General features: G+C 44.9%; 1 protein-coding gene across 1 annotated transcript in view; it reads right to left on the reverse strand.

The window, feature by feature from the left end:
- Positions 1-7,776: 7,776 nt before the first annotated feature.
- The window catches only part of rspo4 (R-spondin 4), a gene marked incomplete at both ends in the record, with an annotated part of 126,713 nt that continues 115,907 nt past the window's right edge, over positions 7,777-18,582 (reverse strand). Inside the window, one exon of the mRNA XM_079578450.1 lies at positions 7,777-7,982. Coding sequence (XP_079434576.1) covers positions 7,777-7,982 — 206 coding nt within the window. The remainder of the gene's footprint in view (positions 7,983-18,582) is intronic.

Raw genomic sequence — 18,582 nt, forward strand, 5'->3', positions numbered from 1 at the left:
ACTGCGTAACATTTTGGACTATACTGTTGCGGCAAAACAAAACACGCTCGACACAGAAAACGCTGTTGCTGCAGTGTGTGATAAAAGAATGGATTTGGATGAGAAACTAACCAAATGTCAAACTCTGCTGCCTTTCATCACATCGCCATGGAGACGAGGTGGAGACGAGGTGGAGACGTGCCCACTCCCGGTGAAGTTTACAGTCACATCTGGTTTGTACATTTATGAGATATTTTTCAATGATGACAATATATGTCAAAAAATAAATGCTTGTATTTCAATTTTATTTATTCTGTAAAATTCTACGTGTTGTGGCTTTAAAGGGATATTTGAGGATGTTTGACATAGGGCTTCATTTCCTCGTTATCCAGAGTGTTGCTGATTTCTGGAGATATTTTTTTTTGTAATTCATGCAGTTCTTATGTTTGAAGAGTAACGTGGTGCTAGGCTAGTGCAAGGCTAGCGCATGTCTATGGTATCAGCTAGCCTGCATTAAAAACAGTCCACTCCACAGAGCACCTGAGGCACTTATAACACCAGACTAACCATATAAATGTCTGTGTCCATAATGTTTGGAATATAACTGACCTGCATCACATGAACGCTCGCATTTTGAGGGACTATTTTCTAGCAGATCACTCCGCCGCCGCGTAGCTTATACAACCACGAAGCTGATGCTGCTCAAATATAAGGTCTTTAAAATGCAAAATGGTTCAAATGACTCTATGGACAAAGTAAATGTCTGTGGCCCTGGTTATTGTTTCACTGTTTTAAGGTTTGTGTTGTGATTTTGGGCTTTCCAAAGAACTTGATTTCTTATTTGCACTGTAACATCAGTCTGACTCTTTACTTTTTGTAGTGCAGATCTGACACCAAACTTCACAAAATGACCGTCGTGCGTTCAACATAATGGGAATTAGTGACACTTGTTGAATTGGTACTTTTAATAATTCTACACGATTAAAACCTCAAAAAGTAACATTTGCTTGTGAGACAAAGCTGGCGTTAGCCAAAATAAAGGTGCAGCGAATGGTTTCAATCTCTCTTAAAGGAACAGGCCGCCGTTTTTCCACACTGAGATATGTTCTTACCTGAGCTGTGACGAGTTCTTTAGGACCTGTCTGATCTTCAGTCACGTAAACACAGCGCAGACGGCGTTAGCATTTAGCCTCTCCCTCTCTCCTCTATAGCTCCAAAACAGGTCAAGATAGAAGCTACCAAGCTCTTCCACGTTTTCCCTATTTAAATATGGTTACGTGAAGTGTTCCACTACAAAGTATAATTACACAAAATTAAACAATGTGGATTTTCTAAGCGGATAAAAGGGGGGACTATATTGTAAGGCGTAATAATACCAGGAGTAGTTTGGCATCCGGACAGTAAAGTGAAGATTACTGCGCGGATTAGTTGTTAGGTTAGAAACAGCTAACCTAGTTGTTTCTAACCTAACAACTAACCAATAAAATGTGCTCTGTCTCACATTTTATCGTGAGACAGAGCTGGCATGGAGGATGACTAAAGCAGGTAAACTAAACCTTCTGTCTTACTAAAAGAACAAAACTATAATAGGCTAAGAAGACAGTATGAACCTTTTACAAAGAGCTGGCACGAAGGTTTTAAGCATAAATGACGGTGTGGGGCACATTTTAAACCTCTGCTTGTCAAAGGTTTCATGGCACTAACCACCGATCTGTGGCCCTTCACCCCGTGTACCCTTCAATATGTGGCCCCCCCATGAAAAAAGGTTTGGACACCCCTGTTGTAAGTAAGGGATAATGTATAGAACGCTGGTCATTATCGGGATAATAAGCAGCGACAGGGCGAACCGGTCTTGTTTCGCCCTGAAGGTTCTTATTTTCCCGATAATGACCAGCGTTCTATACATTATCCGCTTATTATCGGCCATTTACCAACTGAACACACACAACATAAACTTCATACACTTTTATGAAGGTCGAAAGGTTTATTTAATGACTTCCACGACAAATAGTTCCCAAAAGTTTGCGCGTTGCTCGGCAAAGTTTTGCTAGGCTAGAAGCAGCAAGGCTAGCAGCTAGCCTAGCTACTTAGCTGAAGGTGCAGTTGGAGAAATGGTGGCGAATCTCTGGGTAAGTTGAAAGTCAGAGATTCCCCGACTTCTCTCTCAGTGACGGGACAGATAGTGTCGCTGCTACGTACGTGCGGAGTGATATGAAAGCACCGACTCCGTTGCCATTGGCAGCGTCATTATTTTTCTCAGAGGTCCTTTATCAGAAAATAATGACCGGTAGAACGTTGGGAAATCCCATTCAAATCAACGGAGCTTCTACTTACGTTGTGAAGAGCCGGATAATAAGGCGTAATAATACCAGGAGTAGTTCGAAATCCGCGCAGTAATCTTCACTTTACTGTGCGGATGCCAAACAACTCCTGGTATTATTACGCCTTACAATATAGTTCCCCCTTGTATCCGCTTAGAAAATCCACATTGTTTAATTGTGTGTAATTATACTTTGTAGTGGAACACTTCACGTAACTGTCTTGTTCGTTGTAAGTACCGGTTAGCTGTAATCAATGAAACCGAGACGGCTCTGTGTGGAAGTGCTGGCAGCCATTTATTTTAACTCCTCACCAGACAATCCCCCAAGACACAAGAGGGCGCTCGAGAGTAGCGTATGGACTAAACCACTACCATAACATCCCCCTTTCTCAGTACGTTATGAGCGATAACGTTACATCAAAATTGTGTCAACTTATCATGCAAAAATGTAAACATTGCATCTTATTTACATGTACTGTTACCAATTGGGGCTGTGATAACAAACTTCTTTCTTAGCTTGTAAATAGAACTATTATTTTTTTCTTTTAAATTTGTACAGGATTATCTGTTATTACATTTGTAATTGGCGTAACATTTCTTCTTCTTATCTTGAACAATGAACTAACTATGAAGGTGGGATAGACTACCCATACCTTCAGCTGAGTGAGGGGACTATTCTGCCCCGGGCTGGTCACTCAGCGTTTGAGAGTACCTTCTACCTAGGTCAAAGTCCTTAAGGTACCTCGGAGGGTTTCTCTCCCTGGTTGGATACCGCTTCTCTGTAGGACGGTTATTTGGAGATGTTGGGAGTCGAGGAGTAGCAGGTGCATCAAGTGGCGGGTCGTTCTGCAGGACATAACCAGGGGTGTCCTCAGGGTCGGTCTTAGACCCTGTGAGAGTGACAAGATGACTCCGATTGCGTCTCAGGAGTCCTCTGGGGGTCTGAACCAGGTACGACCTTGGTGTATCCGCCCTGGCTGTAACTGTCCCATTTTCTTTCATGTCTGTAATCCAAACCTGATTTCCTGGGTGTAGTCCCGAAAGGTCATGTGCTCGGTGTCTGCTATTGAACCATTTCCACTGCTTCTCTCTCTCTCTCCGTTCTCTCTCTCTCAGCGTAGTGATGTCAGTCCACCCTGGACTGAGGCAGGATGGAAGGATGGGCACTGTCGTGCGAAGTTTTCTTCCCATCAGGAGCTCTGCAGGGCTGTGGCCGTTAGCAAGCGGAGTGGCACGATATGCCATGAGCGCAAGATAGGGGTCGCTCTCTTTTTGCAGTAGATTTTTCACTGTTCTCACGGCTCGTTCAGCCTCGCCATTGCTCTGGGGAAATCTTGGACTGGAGGTGGTGTGGGCAAAGTCCCATTCATAGGCAAATCTTTGGAAGTGCTCTGATGAGAACTGTGGGCCGTTGTCACTCCGAACCTCCACAGGAATGCCGTGTCTTGCGAAGATGGACTTCATGTGTTCAATCACTGCCGTAGAAGTAGTGTGTGTGAGCTTGGCTACTTCTATGAATCTGCTGAAATAGTCCACTAAAAGCAGGTACTGGCTGTTATTCCATTCAAAAAGATCAACACCAACCAACTCCCACGGATGTGATGGGAACTCTGTGGGCAGTAGTGTTTCTCTGTGGTGTGGCCTCTCTTTAGCACACGTGTCACATTCAGACACTAACTTCTGCAGTTGTGCGCTGAGTCCTGGCCACCATACCGACTGCTTTGCTCTCTCTCTGGACTTTGCGATGCCCTGGTGACCTGTGTGTAGACGGCCCAAAATGTCCTTTTGCAGTGACTTGGGAATGACTATACGTGTCCCCTTTAACAGTAGGCCATTCTCAACTGTGAGGTCACCGGCGTGTTGCTGATAGGGAAAGCATGGCCCTGATATTTTGTGTTTGTCCGGCCAGCCATTCCAGCAGTATTGTTTCACTTGTCTCAATACGTCGTCCCTGTCTTGGTGTTCTCGGATTTGTAGTAACCTTTTCTCTGTTGCAGGAAGATTAGTGACAACCTGATGTGCATACAAGTCTATTTCTTCTCCTAATATTTTGTCATGCACTGTCTTTTCTGGTGCTCTGGACAACACGTCCGCAGTCGCAATGCATTTGCCAGGCACATGTGAAATGGAGAAACAGTACCTCATTAATCTCATTCTCAGTCTCTGTACACGTGGTGGTAGCTCGTCAAGGTTCTTTGAGCCTAAAAGTGGCACTAAAGGTTTGTGATCCGTCTCGACATGGAACTCGATGCCTATGAGAAAATCTGAGAACCGCTCGCACGCCCAGGTTATGGCCAGGGCCTCTTTCTCAATCTGAGCATACCTTTGTTCTGTCGGGCTGAGTGCTCTTGATGCGAATGCGACTGGTTTGACTGTGCCGTCTTCTTGCTTTTGAAGCAGCACTGCTCCGAGTCCAAAGGAAGATGCGTCTGCTGATACTGTTGTCTGGGCTTTTGGGTTGTAGAGTGCCAAGTTTGGTGGCCTGCTCAGTTCTGACTTGATCATGTCAAATGCTTTTTGTTGTGCATCACCCCAGCACCACATGTTTTTAGCACCCAGCAAGTCCCTCAGTGGCTGTGTCTTCTCTGCGAGGTGAGGGAGGTATTTTCCCAAATGATTGACCATCCCTAGGAACCGCCTCACACCACTGACGTCTGTGGGTGCCTCCATGTTGCTGACTGCTTTCACTTTTTCTGGGTCTGCTTTCACTCCAGTGCTGTCAATGATCTGTCCCAGAAACTTAATGGAGGTTTTAGAGAACTCACATTTCTCGCTGTTCAGCGTCACTCCTGACTTTTCGAGCCGCTTCAGAACTGCCTCCAGTCGTGTGTCGTGTTGGGCCTGCGTCTCAGCGTACACCAGTATGTCGTCCATCTGGCAGACCACGCCTTCCAGCCCCTCCAAGAGCTGGGACATCCTTCTCTGGAAATGTTCGGGAGCAGATGAAATACCAAAACAGAGTCGATTAAAACAAAATCTCCCGAATGGTGTGATGAATGTGGTTAAGAGTGCTGAATCTCTTGACAACGGGATTTGCCAGAATCCTGAGTTTGCATCGAGTTTTGAGAAGATCTTTGCATCTTGAAGCTGTCCCAGAGTGTGCTCGACTGATGGTAGCATGTGTCGTTCACGTTTGACAGAGTCATTCAGCTTTGTTAGGTCGACACATACACGTACCTCCTCTTCTGATCGCTTTGGAATCGGGACCATCCCGGCACACCAGTCAGTGGGCTGCTCCACTCTTGAAATGACCCCTAGCTCCTCCATACGAGCTAGTTCCTTTTTAACTTTAGGTAACAGGGGTAGTGGGACGCGTCGGGGTGTTGACAGAGCAAATGGCTTGGCATCTTCTTTAAGCTCAATTCTGTATTCCCCCTCCATTTTGCCTAAGCCACTGAACAGTTTTGGGAAACGATGCTTCACTGCCTCTACCGATGTGAGTGACACTGCCTCCACTCTAGCCACCAACCCGAGAGCTACACTTGCTGGGCGACTGAGTAATCCCTGTATCAGATCTGCTACCACATACACTGCCTGTACTGACGAGTTATTGGCTGTGCTTAGGTTAGCTGTGAACTTCCCTTTAACTGCAAGAGGCGACATGCCCGCCCCATACAGTTTCAGTTTAGTTGGCTGTAGTTGTGGTCTCTGTGCTAGAGTATTGTACACCTTTTCAGGGAGGACAGTGACGTCTGCTCCTGTGTCAATCTTGAGCACACAGTCTAGATTGTTTACTTTGACAGTCGTAACCCATGCATCATCTGACTTATCTGAAGCTACTGAGCCTAAAAATGCAACCTCACTTTCACTGTCATCGTCATTACCCGCGGCCTGAATTTCTCTTACTGCTCCTGACCTACACACTCGTGCATAGTGTCCTTTTTTCTTGCACTGATTGCAGAATACATCTCTGGCTGGGCAAATGTGGTTGCTGTGATAGGGTGCCTTACCACACCTGTTGCATTGTTGAGTGTCACGATTTGTGTTTCTCTCTTGGGCTTGTTTCATTGCCTTTGGTGGTTTATTGAATGTTTTAGTGAAAGTCTTCGTTTTTGCTTTGACACTGTCCACGTTGCAGGGGTTTACTTGTCTGAAGTTATTTTTCAGAAGATCCTGCTGTTTCTTCACAAGCTCGCTTTGGCGAATTTTCATGACTGCTTTGTCCAGCGTAAGCTCAGCATCCATCTGCAGTGACTCCGAGAGCCGCTTGTCACTTATCCCGACCACGAGTCTGTCTCTGATCATTTCGCTGTGCAGGGCACCATAGCCACAGTGCTCTGCCAGGGCATACAATGATGTGATAAAACTGTCTGCAGTCTCTCCTATTTCTTGTTTTCTTTGGTTAAACTTTGCACGTTCAAAAATGACATTTCTTCTCACAACAAAATGTGCTTCCAACCTGGCTACCATCGTGTTGTAATCACTCGCCTCCTCATCTGTCAGGTTCAATGAAGTGAGCACGTCCTCTGCTTCTTCACCCATTGTGTAAATCAACGTGTTTATCTGGTTTTCTTCTGGCTGTAGCTCGAGCCCAGAAGCTATCCTGAATCGTTCGAACCGTTTGGTCCATTTCGGCCACTCTTCTGGCTTTTTGAAGTCAAATTTTGGTGGCGGCGAGATCTGAAATGCCGTTGGTGGCGCTGCGGCTGCTGCCATGATGTGTCACGATCGATGCTAACTGGCGCCACTATCGTGTTAGCTTCGGTTAGCTCGGCACTTACTGCGCTTGTTTCTTCAAGCTTAAAACGCGAGTTCACTCCGGTCAGTAAGAGCAAGTCCTTCTTTTGTTTCGTCGCTCCCCCGGACCACTTCTGACACCATGTCTTGTTCGTTGTAAGTACCGGTTAGCTGTAATCAATGAAACCGAGACGGCTCTGTGTGGAAGTGCTGGCAGCCATTTATTTTAACTCCTCACCAGACAATCCCCCAAGACACAAGAGGGCGCTCGAGAGTAGCGTATGGACTAAACCACTACCATAACAGTAACCATATTTAAATAAGGAAAACGTGGAAGAGCTTGGTAGCTTCTATCTTGACCTGTTTTGGAGCTATAGAGGAGAGAGGGAGAGGCTAAATGCTAACGCCGTCTGCGCTGTGTTTACGTGACTGAAGATCAGACAGGTCCTAAAGAACTCGTCTAAGCTCAGGTAAGAACATATCTCAGACTGTTCCTTTAAATGCACTCAGTTGAATATTCCACTGTATTGTTCTGTACACTCTTCAGTATGTTTCCCTCAATGAAAAGGTTCGGACACCCTTGTATTAGAGGCAAGCAGCAAATATGGTTACGCCTTATTTAAAACAGAAGAACAGAATATGATGCGTATGTCGCTCTCAGTACGGACGCCGTCACGTGATTGGCTGAATTGACTTCCTGCAGCGTCCGATTGGCCGAGGTCAAAGTCTGCGGAGACGTTAAGTGCTGTGCTGTCGTCTCATTGGTTGTCTGGACTCGCTGTCATCCGGTCAGCCCGAGGTCACTGTCTGCGCAGACCGAGGCCTTCTGCTGTGGTGTGGTTGGTGGGGGTCGTCGACTGCCATCCCGGGATTGGCTGGGGTCTTTGTTTGCGCACACGGAGGCCGCCCGCAGCCGTCTGATTGGCTGAGAGGCCCATTTCAGCCAGACGGAGCAGCCGCAGCCTCTTCCTCTCACGCTTCAAGCCCAGTCCCTTCTTCCTCGTACCTGCAAAGAGGACAAGGAAACAGGTCACACACTGCTGCTTTTTTTGTGTGTGTTTTTAAATCGTTTGATCATGTTCCTGGGCACACTTTGTCCACTCAAGTCACTGCATGTGCTGCCCAAAAATGTTTTGTATTTTTTTCCTGGGAAAAAAAATACACATAAGAGTCCCAGTTTATTTGAAAAAAAAAAAAATGGACAAACAATTGACAAAAAAGCGGGAAAAATGTGATGAAAAATTGTGAAAAATTTGACGAAAAAGTGACAAAAAAATGTACAAAAAATGACAAAAATTGACAAAAAAGTGAGACAAAATTGACAAAAAAACCAACGAAAAATTTGACGAAAAAGTGACAAAAAAGTCACGAAAATTTGACAAAAATGAGACGACTGCCCAACCAAAAAAAGTGATGTAAATCAGCAAATCTGACGTGAGGAAAAAGATCCATTTAGTTTTGTAGGTCTTTCAAATGAGGCGTCACACTGGCCTACAGGATTTGGGTAAAGCTGAACTGGAGAAAATGCTCTCGGTTCAGGCGGGAGTTAAGAGGTTAATAAATAGGATTTACGCACAGAAAAAGTATTTTGGGGGTACATTTTGTCCCTCAGCGCCCCCTAACTAAAATATCTTCCCACGGCTCTGACCCAAGTGAAAACGCAGCTCAACTCGCCTCAAACCCCAACGCAAACAGAGCGGTTTAAACCATTGGAACATCTCTAGCGTTCTGGGGGGGGATGTTCCAGAGATTTGCCGCTGCCGGACTAAAGGATTGTCTCCTCGCGTCTTTAAACGGGATCCGGGCACGTTCAAGAACATCCACACAAGGCCGTGGGACAGCAGGCAATATTAACCCCTTAACTCCCACCTGAACCGAGCACATTTTCTCCAGCTTTACCCCAGTCCAAAAGCTTCTGGAAAAAAGGTGTGAAAATAGCAACAAAACTGAGACGAAAACAATGATGAAAATGGGAAAAAAGTGAGAAAACATTGATGAGAAAGTGACAAAAAATTTACAAAAAAGTGGGAAAAATTTGACGAAAAATTTGACGAAAAAGTGACCAAAAAATGGACAAAAAATTGAGAAAAATTGACAAAAAATTGACAAAAAAGTGAGAAAAAATGTACGAAAAAACAACGAAAAATTGGACGAAAAAGTGACAAAAAATTTACAAAAAAGTGGGAAAAATTTGATGAAAAACGGTGAAAAAAAGGACGAAAAAGTGATAAGAATGACAAAAATTGACAAAAATTTGACAAAAAATGGACAAAAAATTGACCAAAAAGTGAGAAAAATTGTACGAAAAATTTAGAAAAAATGGACAAAGAAGTGACAAAAAATGAAAAAAACAAAAACAAAAATTGGACGAAAAAGTGACAAAAAAGTCACGACTGCCCTACAAAAAAAGTGATGAAAAAAAAAATCTGACGTGAGGAAAAAGATCCATTTAGTTTTGTAGGTCTTTCAAATGAGGCGTTACACTGGCCTACAGGATTTGGGTAAAGCTGAACTGGAGAAAACGCTCTCGGTTCAGGCGGGAGTTAAGAGGTTAATAAATAGGATTTATGCACAGAAAAAGTATTTTGGGGGTAAATGTTGTCCCTCAACGCCCCCTAACTAAAACATCTTCCCACGGCTCTGTCCCTATTTGCAGCTGCCGGACTAAAGGATTGTCTCCTCGCGTCTTTAAACGGGATCCGGGCACGTTCAAGAACACCCACTTCCCCCACACGTCCTCGCGCCAAATAAAGAGCATCATAAATCTGGCTCCTGACTTCACCCTGATGCACCAGAACCTATAAAAGTGTCCATTAACAGAGAGACTGTGGTTTACAGCGAGGAGGTCATCGCGCTTCCACTGAGTTACAATCCTCCTCCAGCTGCTCAACACCTTCTCTATAAAAACTGGGAATATACAGGCAAAAGTGTCAACACGAGACGGGGGGAATATGAGAAAAACGTGTGAAAAAGAGACATTGTCGAGTGCAGAGATGTTGAGTAATGTCTTGAGGACTCGATGATGTTCGGAGGATTTCAAACGCATCCATCTTTCCTTCATCAGAGCACAAATTGAGTCCATAACGCTCAAACAATTGCTTACATGCCTAGACTTTAAAGGGATATTTCAGGATTTTTGACATAGGGCCTCATTTCCTAGTTATCCAGAGTGTTGCAGTCCTTATATTTGAAGAGTTTAGTGGTGCTAGGCTAGTGCTAGGCTAGCGCATGTCTATGGTAACTACTAGCCTGCATTAAAAACAGTCTGACCCAAGCACATAAGTGAGGCCAATCACTTATAAAACCAGACTAACCATATAAATGCCTGTGTTGACTGAATCATTTTCTTTAAATATCACCATTTTCCATTTAAAAGAACTTATATTTGAGCATCATCAGCTCCCTGGTTGTAGCTACGCAGCATAGGTTGCTTGGTTTTCGGCTCTATAATCGTTTGTTTACCTGCGGCCGGCATTACTACACATGGGATTCACAAAGGAGCTTCTACAAATCAGATATGAAATGGTTTGGAGGACGACCCCATGATTTTTGAAGAGGTTTTTAATGCAGGCTAGTAGTTACCATAGACATGCACTAGCCTAGCACTAGCCTAGCACCATTAAACAAATATAAGGAAAAAAAAATCAAGAAATCAACACTCTGGATAACTATGAAATGAGGCCCTATGTCAAAAATCCTGAAATATCCCTCTAAAGGAACAGGCCACCGTTTTTCCATACTGAGATATGTTCTTACCTGAGCTTTGACGAGTTCTTTAGGACCTGTCTGATCTTCCCCCGTGCCTTCAGTCACGTAAACACAGCGCAGACGGCGTTAGCATTTAGCCTCTCCCTCTCTCCTCTATAGCTCCAAAACAGGTCAAGATAGAAGCTACCAAGCTCTCCCACGTTTTCCCTATTTAAATATGGTTACGTGAAGTTTTTTTCTAAGCGGATAAAAGGGGGGACTCTATTGTAAGGCGTAATAATACCAGGAGTAGTTTAGCATTCGCACAGTAAAGTGAAGATTACTGCGCGGATTTCGAACTACTCCTGGTATTATTACGCCTTACAATATAGTCCCGCCTTTTATCCGCTTAGAAAATCCACAGTTTCATTGTGTGTAATTATACTTTGTAGTGGAACACTTCACGTAACCATATTTAAATAGGGAAAACGTGGAAGAGCTTGGTAGCTTCTATCTTGACCTGTTCTGGAGCTATAGAGGAGAGAGGGAGAGGCTAAATGCTAACGCCGTCTGCGCTGTGTTTACGTGACTGAAGATCAGACAGGTCCTAAAGAACTCGTCAAAGCTCAGGTAAGAACATATCTCAGTATGGAAAAACGGTGGCCTATTCCTTTAAGGGGCCTAGACGCAAGTAGGCCATTCAGTGCTCACTACTGCCACCTCAGGTCATACGTGTAACTGCAGCTTCTATGTTAAGCTGGTGCATGACGGCACTTCGGACCCGGAAGTAACACCTTTCTGAGTGACAGTGCAGGATTTTACAGGCAGTTGTGGTGAACAGGTCTGAGCTCATTCATTAGGACATGGCTGGGACATGTAGGGGGAGGAAAATACATACTTTAAACATTTTTAAACTCCGTATAGTCCCTTAAAAAAAGATTAATCGTCAAAGTTTCAGCTAAAGGTCAAGGGTGCTCTTTTATCAGCAGCAGTGCCAAACCACACACTAGCAACGACTTTCAATCAGCCTCATCCTAAAGAATGAAATACATACAAACCAGCTACTGCATCTGTAGGCAATATAAACACAAAATACATCCAAATGCAGTGGAATATGCTCTGAATGAGGTGAACTTCATTGTCAAAGATGGCGCCTCGTAAACTCTCGTGCCCCAGAGGTTACATGGAGGCTAACACACTGAAGCTAATCGTCCTCGTAAAAGTGCGGCGATTGCATAAGTCCCGTCTCCTGATCCAGCGGTTCTGGCTCCCGGCTCGGAGCATCAGCGCTGGGAGACTTTTCTACACTCTCTGACATATCGACTTGACTAGTATCTGTGGATCTACTTTAGTTGTCCGATCGCGTTATGGGGGCTTTTAGCTGAAGACGTAAATCCCTGTTTGATGTTGAACGTTTTGGCTCGGGCCTGTTTAAGTGTAAAATCCTCATCTGTCAGATTTAGAGGCTGGTTAGACTTCAGAGGGAGAGAAGACGACGGGGGAAAGTTCACAGCCATGTATCACGCTCATGCGGCACCGACTGCTCCTCAGGTCTGTTTCGGTGCCAACTGGACGCAAAGACATACATATATCGCGCTCAGAGTATAGGGGCTTTCTGTGTGGAGGCTGCATGTCCTCTGGGTTCATGAAAAGATTATTCTAAACCACGTGCTTGACTCTCCAGCCCATGATGAAACCTTAAAGTCTGGAGGGAACACGGCGAATTTGAGAGACTTGAGCATTTGCTTTTATCCCCCTTAAAGGAACAGGCCACCGTTTTTCCATACTGAGATATGTTCTTACCTTAGCTTTGACGAGTTCTTTAGGACCTGTCTGATCTTCCCCCGTGCCTTCAGTCACGTAAACACAGCGCAGACGGCGTTAGCATTTAGCCTCTCCCTCTCTCCTCTATAGCTCCAAAACAGGTCAAGACAGAAGCTACCAAGCTCTTCCACGTTTTCCCTATTTAAATATGGTTACGTGAATGTGGATTTTCTAAGCGGATAAAAGGGGGAACTATATTGTAAGGCGTAATAATACCAGGAGTAGTTCGAAATCCACGCTGCAATCTTCACTTTACTGTGCGGATGCCAAATTCCACTCTTGGTATGTGTCACCGGTCAGGGATCAGGGCTGGACTGGCCTTCGGGAACACCAGGGGTTTTCCCCGTGGGCCGACGTACTTTGGGCCGGTCTGACCTGATGAGAGGTCAGGCCCCATACAGAAATCCGTTCAGTAATCTTCACTTTACTGCGCGGATGCCAAACTCCTGGTATTATTACGCCTTACAATATAGTTCCCCCTTTTATCCACTTAGAAAATCCACATTGTTTAATTTTGTGTAATTATACTTTGTAGTGGAACACTTCATGTAACCATATTTAAATAGGGAAAACGTGGAAGAGCTTGGTAGCTTCTATCTTGACCTGTTTTGGAGCTATAGAGGAGAGAGGGAGAGGCTAAATGCTAACGCCGTCTGCGCTGTGTTTACGTGACTGAAGATCAGACAGGTCCTAAAGAACTCGTCACAGCTCAGGTAAGAACATATCTCAGTATGTAGAAACGGTGGCCTGTTCCTTCAAAGTCGTGAGTGCTCTGATGCGTTTGCTCAAATTCGGCTGAAACAACACGCAACTATTGTCCTTGGTTTTGTAGCTTATACGGGTTTAGTTCAAGGGTTTATTCTATTGCTAATGACCTCGACAATTCATTATAGGGCCGGTCTTGACCCAAAAGTCCGAGGTCGATTTTTTCCTGCCAGTCCAGCCCTGTCAGGGATCACCAGCCAGTGTCGGATATTGGTTTTGGATTAACCACAGCCTAGTACCAACTACCGTCTAACAAAACTGTTTTATTTGTTTACTGAAGTCCGGGACTGCGTGAGATTTAAAAGCCTCTGACTTTGTGTGTGGCAGCGTCAAAGGGTAAAAAAGTATGCAGTGCAGTTTTGGATTTAAGACTAAAAAGATGAACTTCAAATTCTGCAAGGCCTTGAGCCATCGCATGTGGCTGCAATTACTCAATACAATTACTGCAGGATTTGAACTACCACAGCTGCTCTTTCGAGATTCGCTTTGAGATACGTGACTATAGACAATAGTAACTTTACTACAAGTGCTTTGTTTTGGTAGAAAGAGATCACAGCTGGGATTATTCACATGTTTTTTCATTACGTTTACATGCAGTCAACAACCCTTTCATAACCAGAATATTAGCAATAACCAGGGGCGGACTGGGACTGAAAAACAGCCCTGGACTCTGGTCAGCCTGGCCCAAATTAGCGTGAATGCGACACTTCCACAAACACATATGTTAACCTCTTACACCGCGCCTTAAAGGGGCTGGATGCAAGTTAGCCATTTTATACTCACTACTGCCACCTCAGGTCTTACGTGTAACTGCAGCTTCTATATTAAGCTCGTGCATGACGGCGCTTCAGACCCGAAGTAACAACTTTCTGAGTGACAGTGCAGGATTTTAGAGGCAGTTGTGGTGAACAGGTCTGGGCTCATTCTACACATCAGGTCATGGAGGATCATGTAGGGGAGGAAAATACTTTTAGTAGTAGTTTTAACATTTTTAAACTCCTTATAGCCCCTTTAACCGAGAGCATTTTCTCCAGTTCGGCTTTACCCAAATCCAAGAGCTTCTTGACTGGAGAGCAACACTGTAACGCCTCATTTGAAAGCTCAAATCTAGAAAAGTGATGGTAACTTTTTGTCACACCTGGCATTTTTGTTTGTTGATGTTCGTTTTTGTTGCTTTTTTGCTGCTTTTTCATTACCTTTTTGTGGCTTTTTGTTGTGTTTTCGTCTCGTTTTTTTTTTTTTTGTCATGTTTTTTTTGTTTTTTCATCGCTTTGTCATCACGTTTTTGTCACATTTTGTTTTTGTCACTTTTTTGTTGCTTTTCCAGCACATTTTTGTTTTCGGACGCTTTTCTTTTAAGCTTTTTAATTTGGGTAAAGCTCGGTTTCCCCCGGGATAAGGGTAAGGTGAAGTGAGAGGCGAGACTGGCGGCCCTAGAGCCAGCGGCCCTTCTGTGCTCTTCCAGAATGGACATATGGCCATTCCGCCCCTGGCAATAACCCAGACCGCAAAAAAAAAGGATAATTAATTGTAGCTCCTCCCAAAAAGAACAAAAATGGATTTCATGCAGTAACGGCCATGAAAACATCAGCAGAAACCCGAGTGCTCATATTCCGTTCTTTAAAACCTGAATATGACCCCTGGGTTACTCCTTTTCTAACCCGAATATTTGATATATTATGTAAACGTGAATTGGAATATCCCCTTCAAAAGGAACATTCATTTGTGTTCTGCAGATGTTCAAGGAATCACGAAGTACATGTATGCGCCGTCTGGTGCGCAGCCTTCAGGATATACACAAGAAGCACGTTTGCATGTTTAAAGAGGGGGTATTCTGCTTTTGTCAGTCACACAGCACCAGTCTATATCTCACTACAATGATGAGCAAACCTTCTGTTGGTCTGTAAATGCAGTAAATTAGAATAACTGCCTTGTATAAAATGTCTCTCTCAAAATGGCTGTAGTGAATGTCTTGAAATAGGCCTCTGTCTCTTTAAGAACCTCTGAGCCTTTAGACACGCCCCCTCCACACGCTGTCTGTGGCATCAGTGGGGAGGGGGTTCTGCTGAGGAGCAGTGGTTGGTTACTCGGCTGGTGACGAAAGCTCGGAGGCGTCTCCAGGAGGTGGGGGCGTTCCTAGGAGGACTCAGGCAAACCTATCCCTAAAATGGCCGCCATTTTCTGCCGATTTCTTTGTTTGCGCTTTGGTGCATATTCACAGTAACAAAAACTGCTAGCGGTCCTTGTGTTCATTACCCGCCGTGCTCCTGCTGTTGTAGAAGAAAAAAAAGAAGGAGGTTTGGATCAGAATATTTCCAATTGATTACAATGACCGTGTATACTGGAGTAACTCTGTCTGCGCACGCGTGTAAATGTTTCAGAAACTGCAATGTTGACCGTAACCCAAATTTTGACAGTGGGCGCAATGGACATCTTGGGAATAAATGTGTTAAAGTTCTATAAATAAAACATTTCTGCTTCATTTAAAGCTGTGCTGTAGAAGACTGAAGTTGCCGCCACATACTAATTATCTTTGTAAGTTAAACCTATAGGGATTTATATTGCATTTTATGTCCTAACCCCATGATGGTCTTACTACAGAGTCCTGGTGGTCGTGCTTTGCTCCTGAAAGCTATTGTTACGCTAGAGAAAGTCCACAATCTACACGTGTTAACAACTTTCAGCTTGAAATTTCACGAATGCGAGACAGAAGCCTTTCATGCAGGGCAGTGAGTTTGCTCGGGCCTGAACGTTCTCTCTTATATACTGTATATATATAGATTTACGGTTATTGTTAAAACTTGGCAGCTCTCTCCGAAACGTGAAGCGGGCGGGGGGGCTCCCAGAAGGCCCTCCCTCGGGCACGTTCTCATTAAAGTGCCAATAAAAAGCGGCAGGTTTCTGTAGCTGCCACTTGAAACGTCAGCGCGCATTAGGCTGAACGGGCCGCATTCAGAGCCGGCGGCGGCTTTGGACATCCATCAGTCGCCTGTCAGTCACATGTCACAAGCAGAATTGTTGGAATGAGCAGCACTTCGGCAGCGAGCCGTAGGGGACGGGGGGTTACGGAGCAGGCAGCTTTGAACCCACTCAAACAGAAGATATTTTACACTACACGGTTGTATAGTTTTAGAAATGGTGACAACCACAGAGTATGCTCTTAGATTTCAGAAGTTCAGAAGCATTAACACTGGAGAAGGCTGGACTATAAAGTATTTTAGAAAGTGTTTGTAGATGTTTAAACCAAGGGGTGCCCAAACCTTTTGTCTCAGAGGCCAAAATGAAAAAGTGCCAGTGAGTTGCGGACCAAACACGGCGATGTCAAGCACGAAACACACATACCGTAAATTCTCTAATACTGGCCTGTATTCCATTAGTGGCCGGGTCTCTGACGGAGGCCGGGTCTCCGACAGGGGCCGGGTCTCCGACAGGGGCCGGGTCTCCGGCAGGGGCCGGGTCTCCGGCAGGGGCCGGGTCTCCGACAGAGGCCGGGTCTCCGACAGAGGCCGGGTCTCCGACAGAGGCCGGGTCTCCGACAGAGGCCGGGTTCGTGGCTGGCGGAGGCAAATTAAAGCCGGTCTCTAAAACAGGCCGGGGCTTTTATTAGAAACTATAGCGGTAGAAATATTCCCCATGTTAGGAATTTGTCTCAGACTCGTGTAAATGAAAACCCACGTGCAGGAAGTAACAAACTGAACCCGGGCCGAGGGGGACGCTGCGGAGGAGCTGATCCGAGCGTAACTTTGACACAGATTTAGCCACTTTTCAAACCTCCTGTGACGATATTTGGAAACAGGACAAATGTTGTGTGACCCTCCAGGGTTTTAATAAAGTCTCCATCGCGTCTTCAAAGCACGTCCAGCTGCTCCGTGTGCAGGTCAGTCCCACGCCTCAAAATAACTCCTCCCATCAGCGCGAGCGTCTCGTCTTCTCTCGGGTCAGTCTCATGATCGATCACAAACACAAACGCTCCGTCTAAACTCGCCTTTTACACAAGATAACAACAAATAATCCGGTGCGGTAAAAACGAAACAGAAACCTGCAGTGACACTGATGTCAAAGCTCCGCTAACAGCAACGAAACACTTCCTGTTGTCCCGACAAAATAAAAGGCGTCAATGTTCCAGCCGCTGGGAGAGGGTTTGAAATGTTAATTCATAAATGAACCTAATATTTTAGGTGCAAATGGACACAAATGTCGAGCCTCGTCCCAGTCCATGATGTGGTTGTTTCTTTTGGTCCGAAATAGCTGATTTTAAATTCTCCTGTTCTGCCTTTTCTTTTTTTGTTCGTGTGAGTCGTCCCCTTGTTTCTTTTTCACATTCTGTTTGGTGTTCCTTTTTTCTTATGTGGAAAGGTCGTCCTGTTTCTCCTATGTATGATTTGCATGGTCCCCCTGTGGTATTTTATCTTTAGGATGTACCAGAAACTGCCTCGGAAGTAAGAACAGCTGATAAGTGACACGACACTTCTGATGACGGCCTGCAGATGGCGCTGAAACATGTAAAGGTAAAAGATCTTTAACATCTCTAACCTTAGTGTCTGACAAAACAAACCTAAAAAGTGATACTAGAGTTCAATTCAGTCGCCATCTGCAGCCCCACTCAGATTTCCTGAATACATTGTCACTGTGAATAATAAAACCTTGTCTTTATTTGTCAATCCGTGCTTTGAGTGTGCATGACCTCACTGGAGTTACTCTCTGTGACACCGAGTTCAGCGGAGGCTCCTGCGTTTGCTGTGACGTGATTAAAGAGCTGCACGTCCACGGCCGTCCTGCTGTAAAACTGAGACATTACCGAGATGGATCGGTGATGACGGCTCTTTGCTTTATACGAGCGGCTTCATAGAGAACTCCCCACTGAGAGCTGGACAGGGCAACCCGACATCCACAAGTCACACGGAAAGACTTATGGCTATTGTTGGACTCATCCATGAGCTCAGTCTTTGCACATGTTGCTTTTAGTGTCTGCTGAAGAGCGCGAGACATCCGTCCACGGGAGCAGGGGTGTGCCAGCGGGTAATGGGAGCAGGGGTGTGCCAGCGGGTAATGGACTTTGGTTAGTGGCTCAGATCTAGTTGTGTTGTTGTCGTCTTGTCCTTTGTCATGATATAGGTCTGGTTTATTTGACTGATTTAAGCTCATATTGCACTCTTCCAGATGCTCAAGTTTCACACACTAGAGTATTCATTCACTCCATACACTCATTACACTCAGCCGTGATAAGATTTACTGCAGATTGACGAAAACATGGCTGCCATTTTTCTCCAACAGCCCCTTTAGACCTGGGTTGCAAGGCAAGCTTTTCCGTGGGCGTAAAAGCTGATTTT

This window comes from Gobius niger (genome assembly GCF_951799975.1).
Source record: "Gobius niger genome assembly, chromosome: 20".
Taxonomy (NCBI): domain Eukaryota; kingdom Metazoa; phylum Chordata; class Actinopteri; order Gobiiformes; family Gobiidae; genus Gobius; species Gobius niger.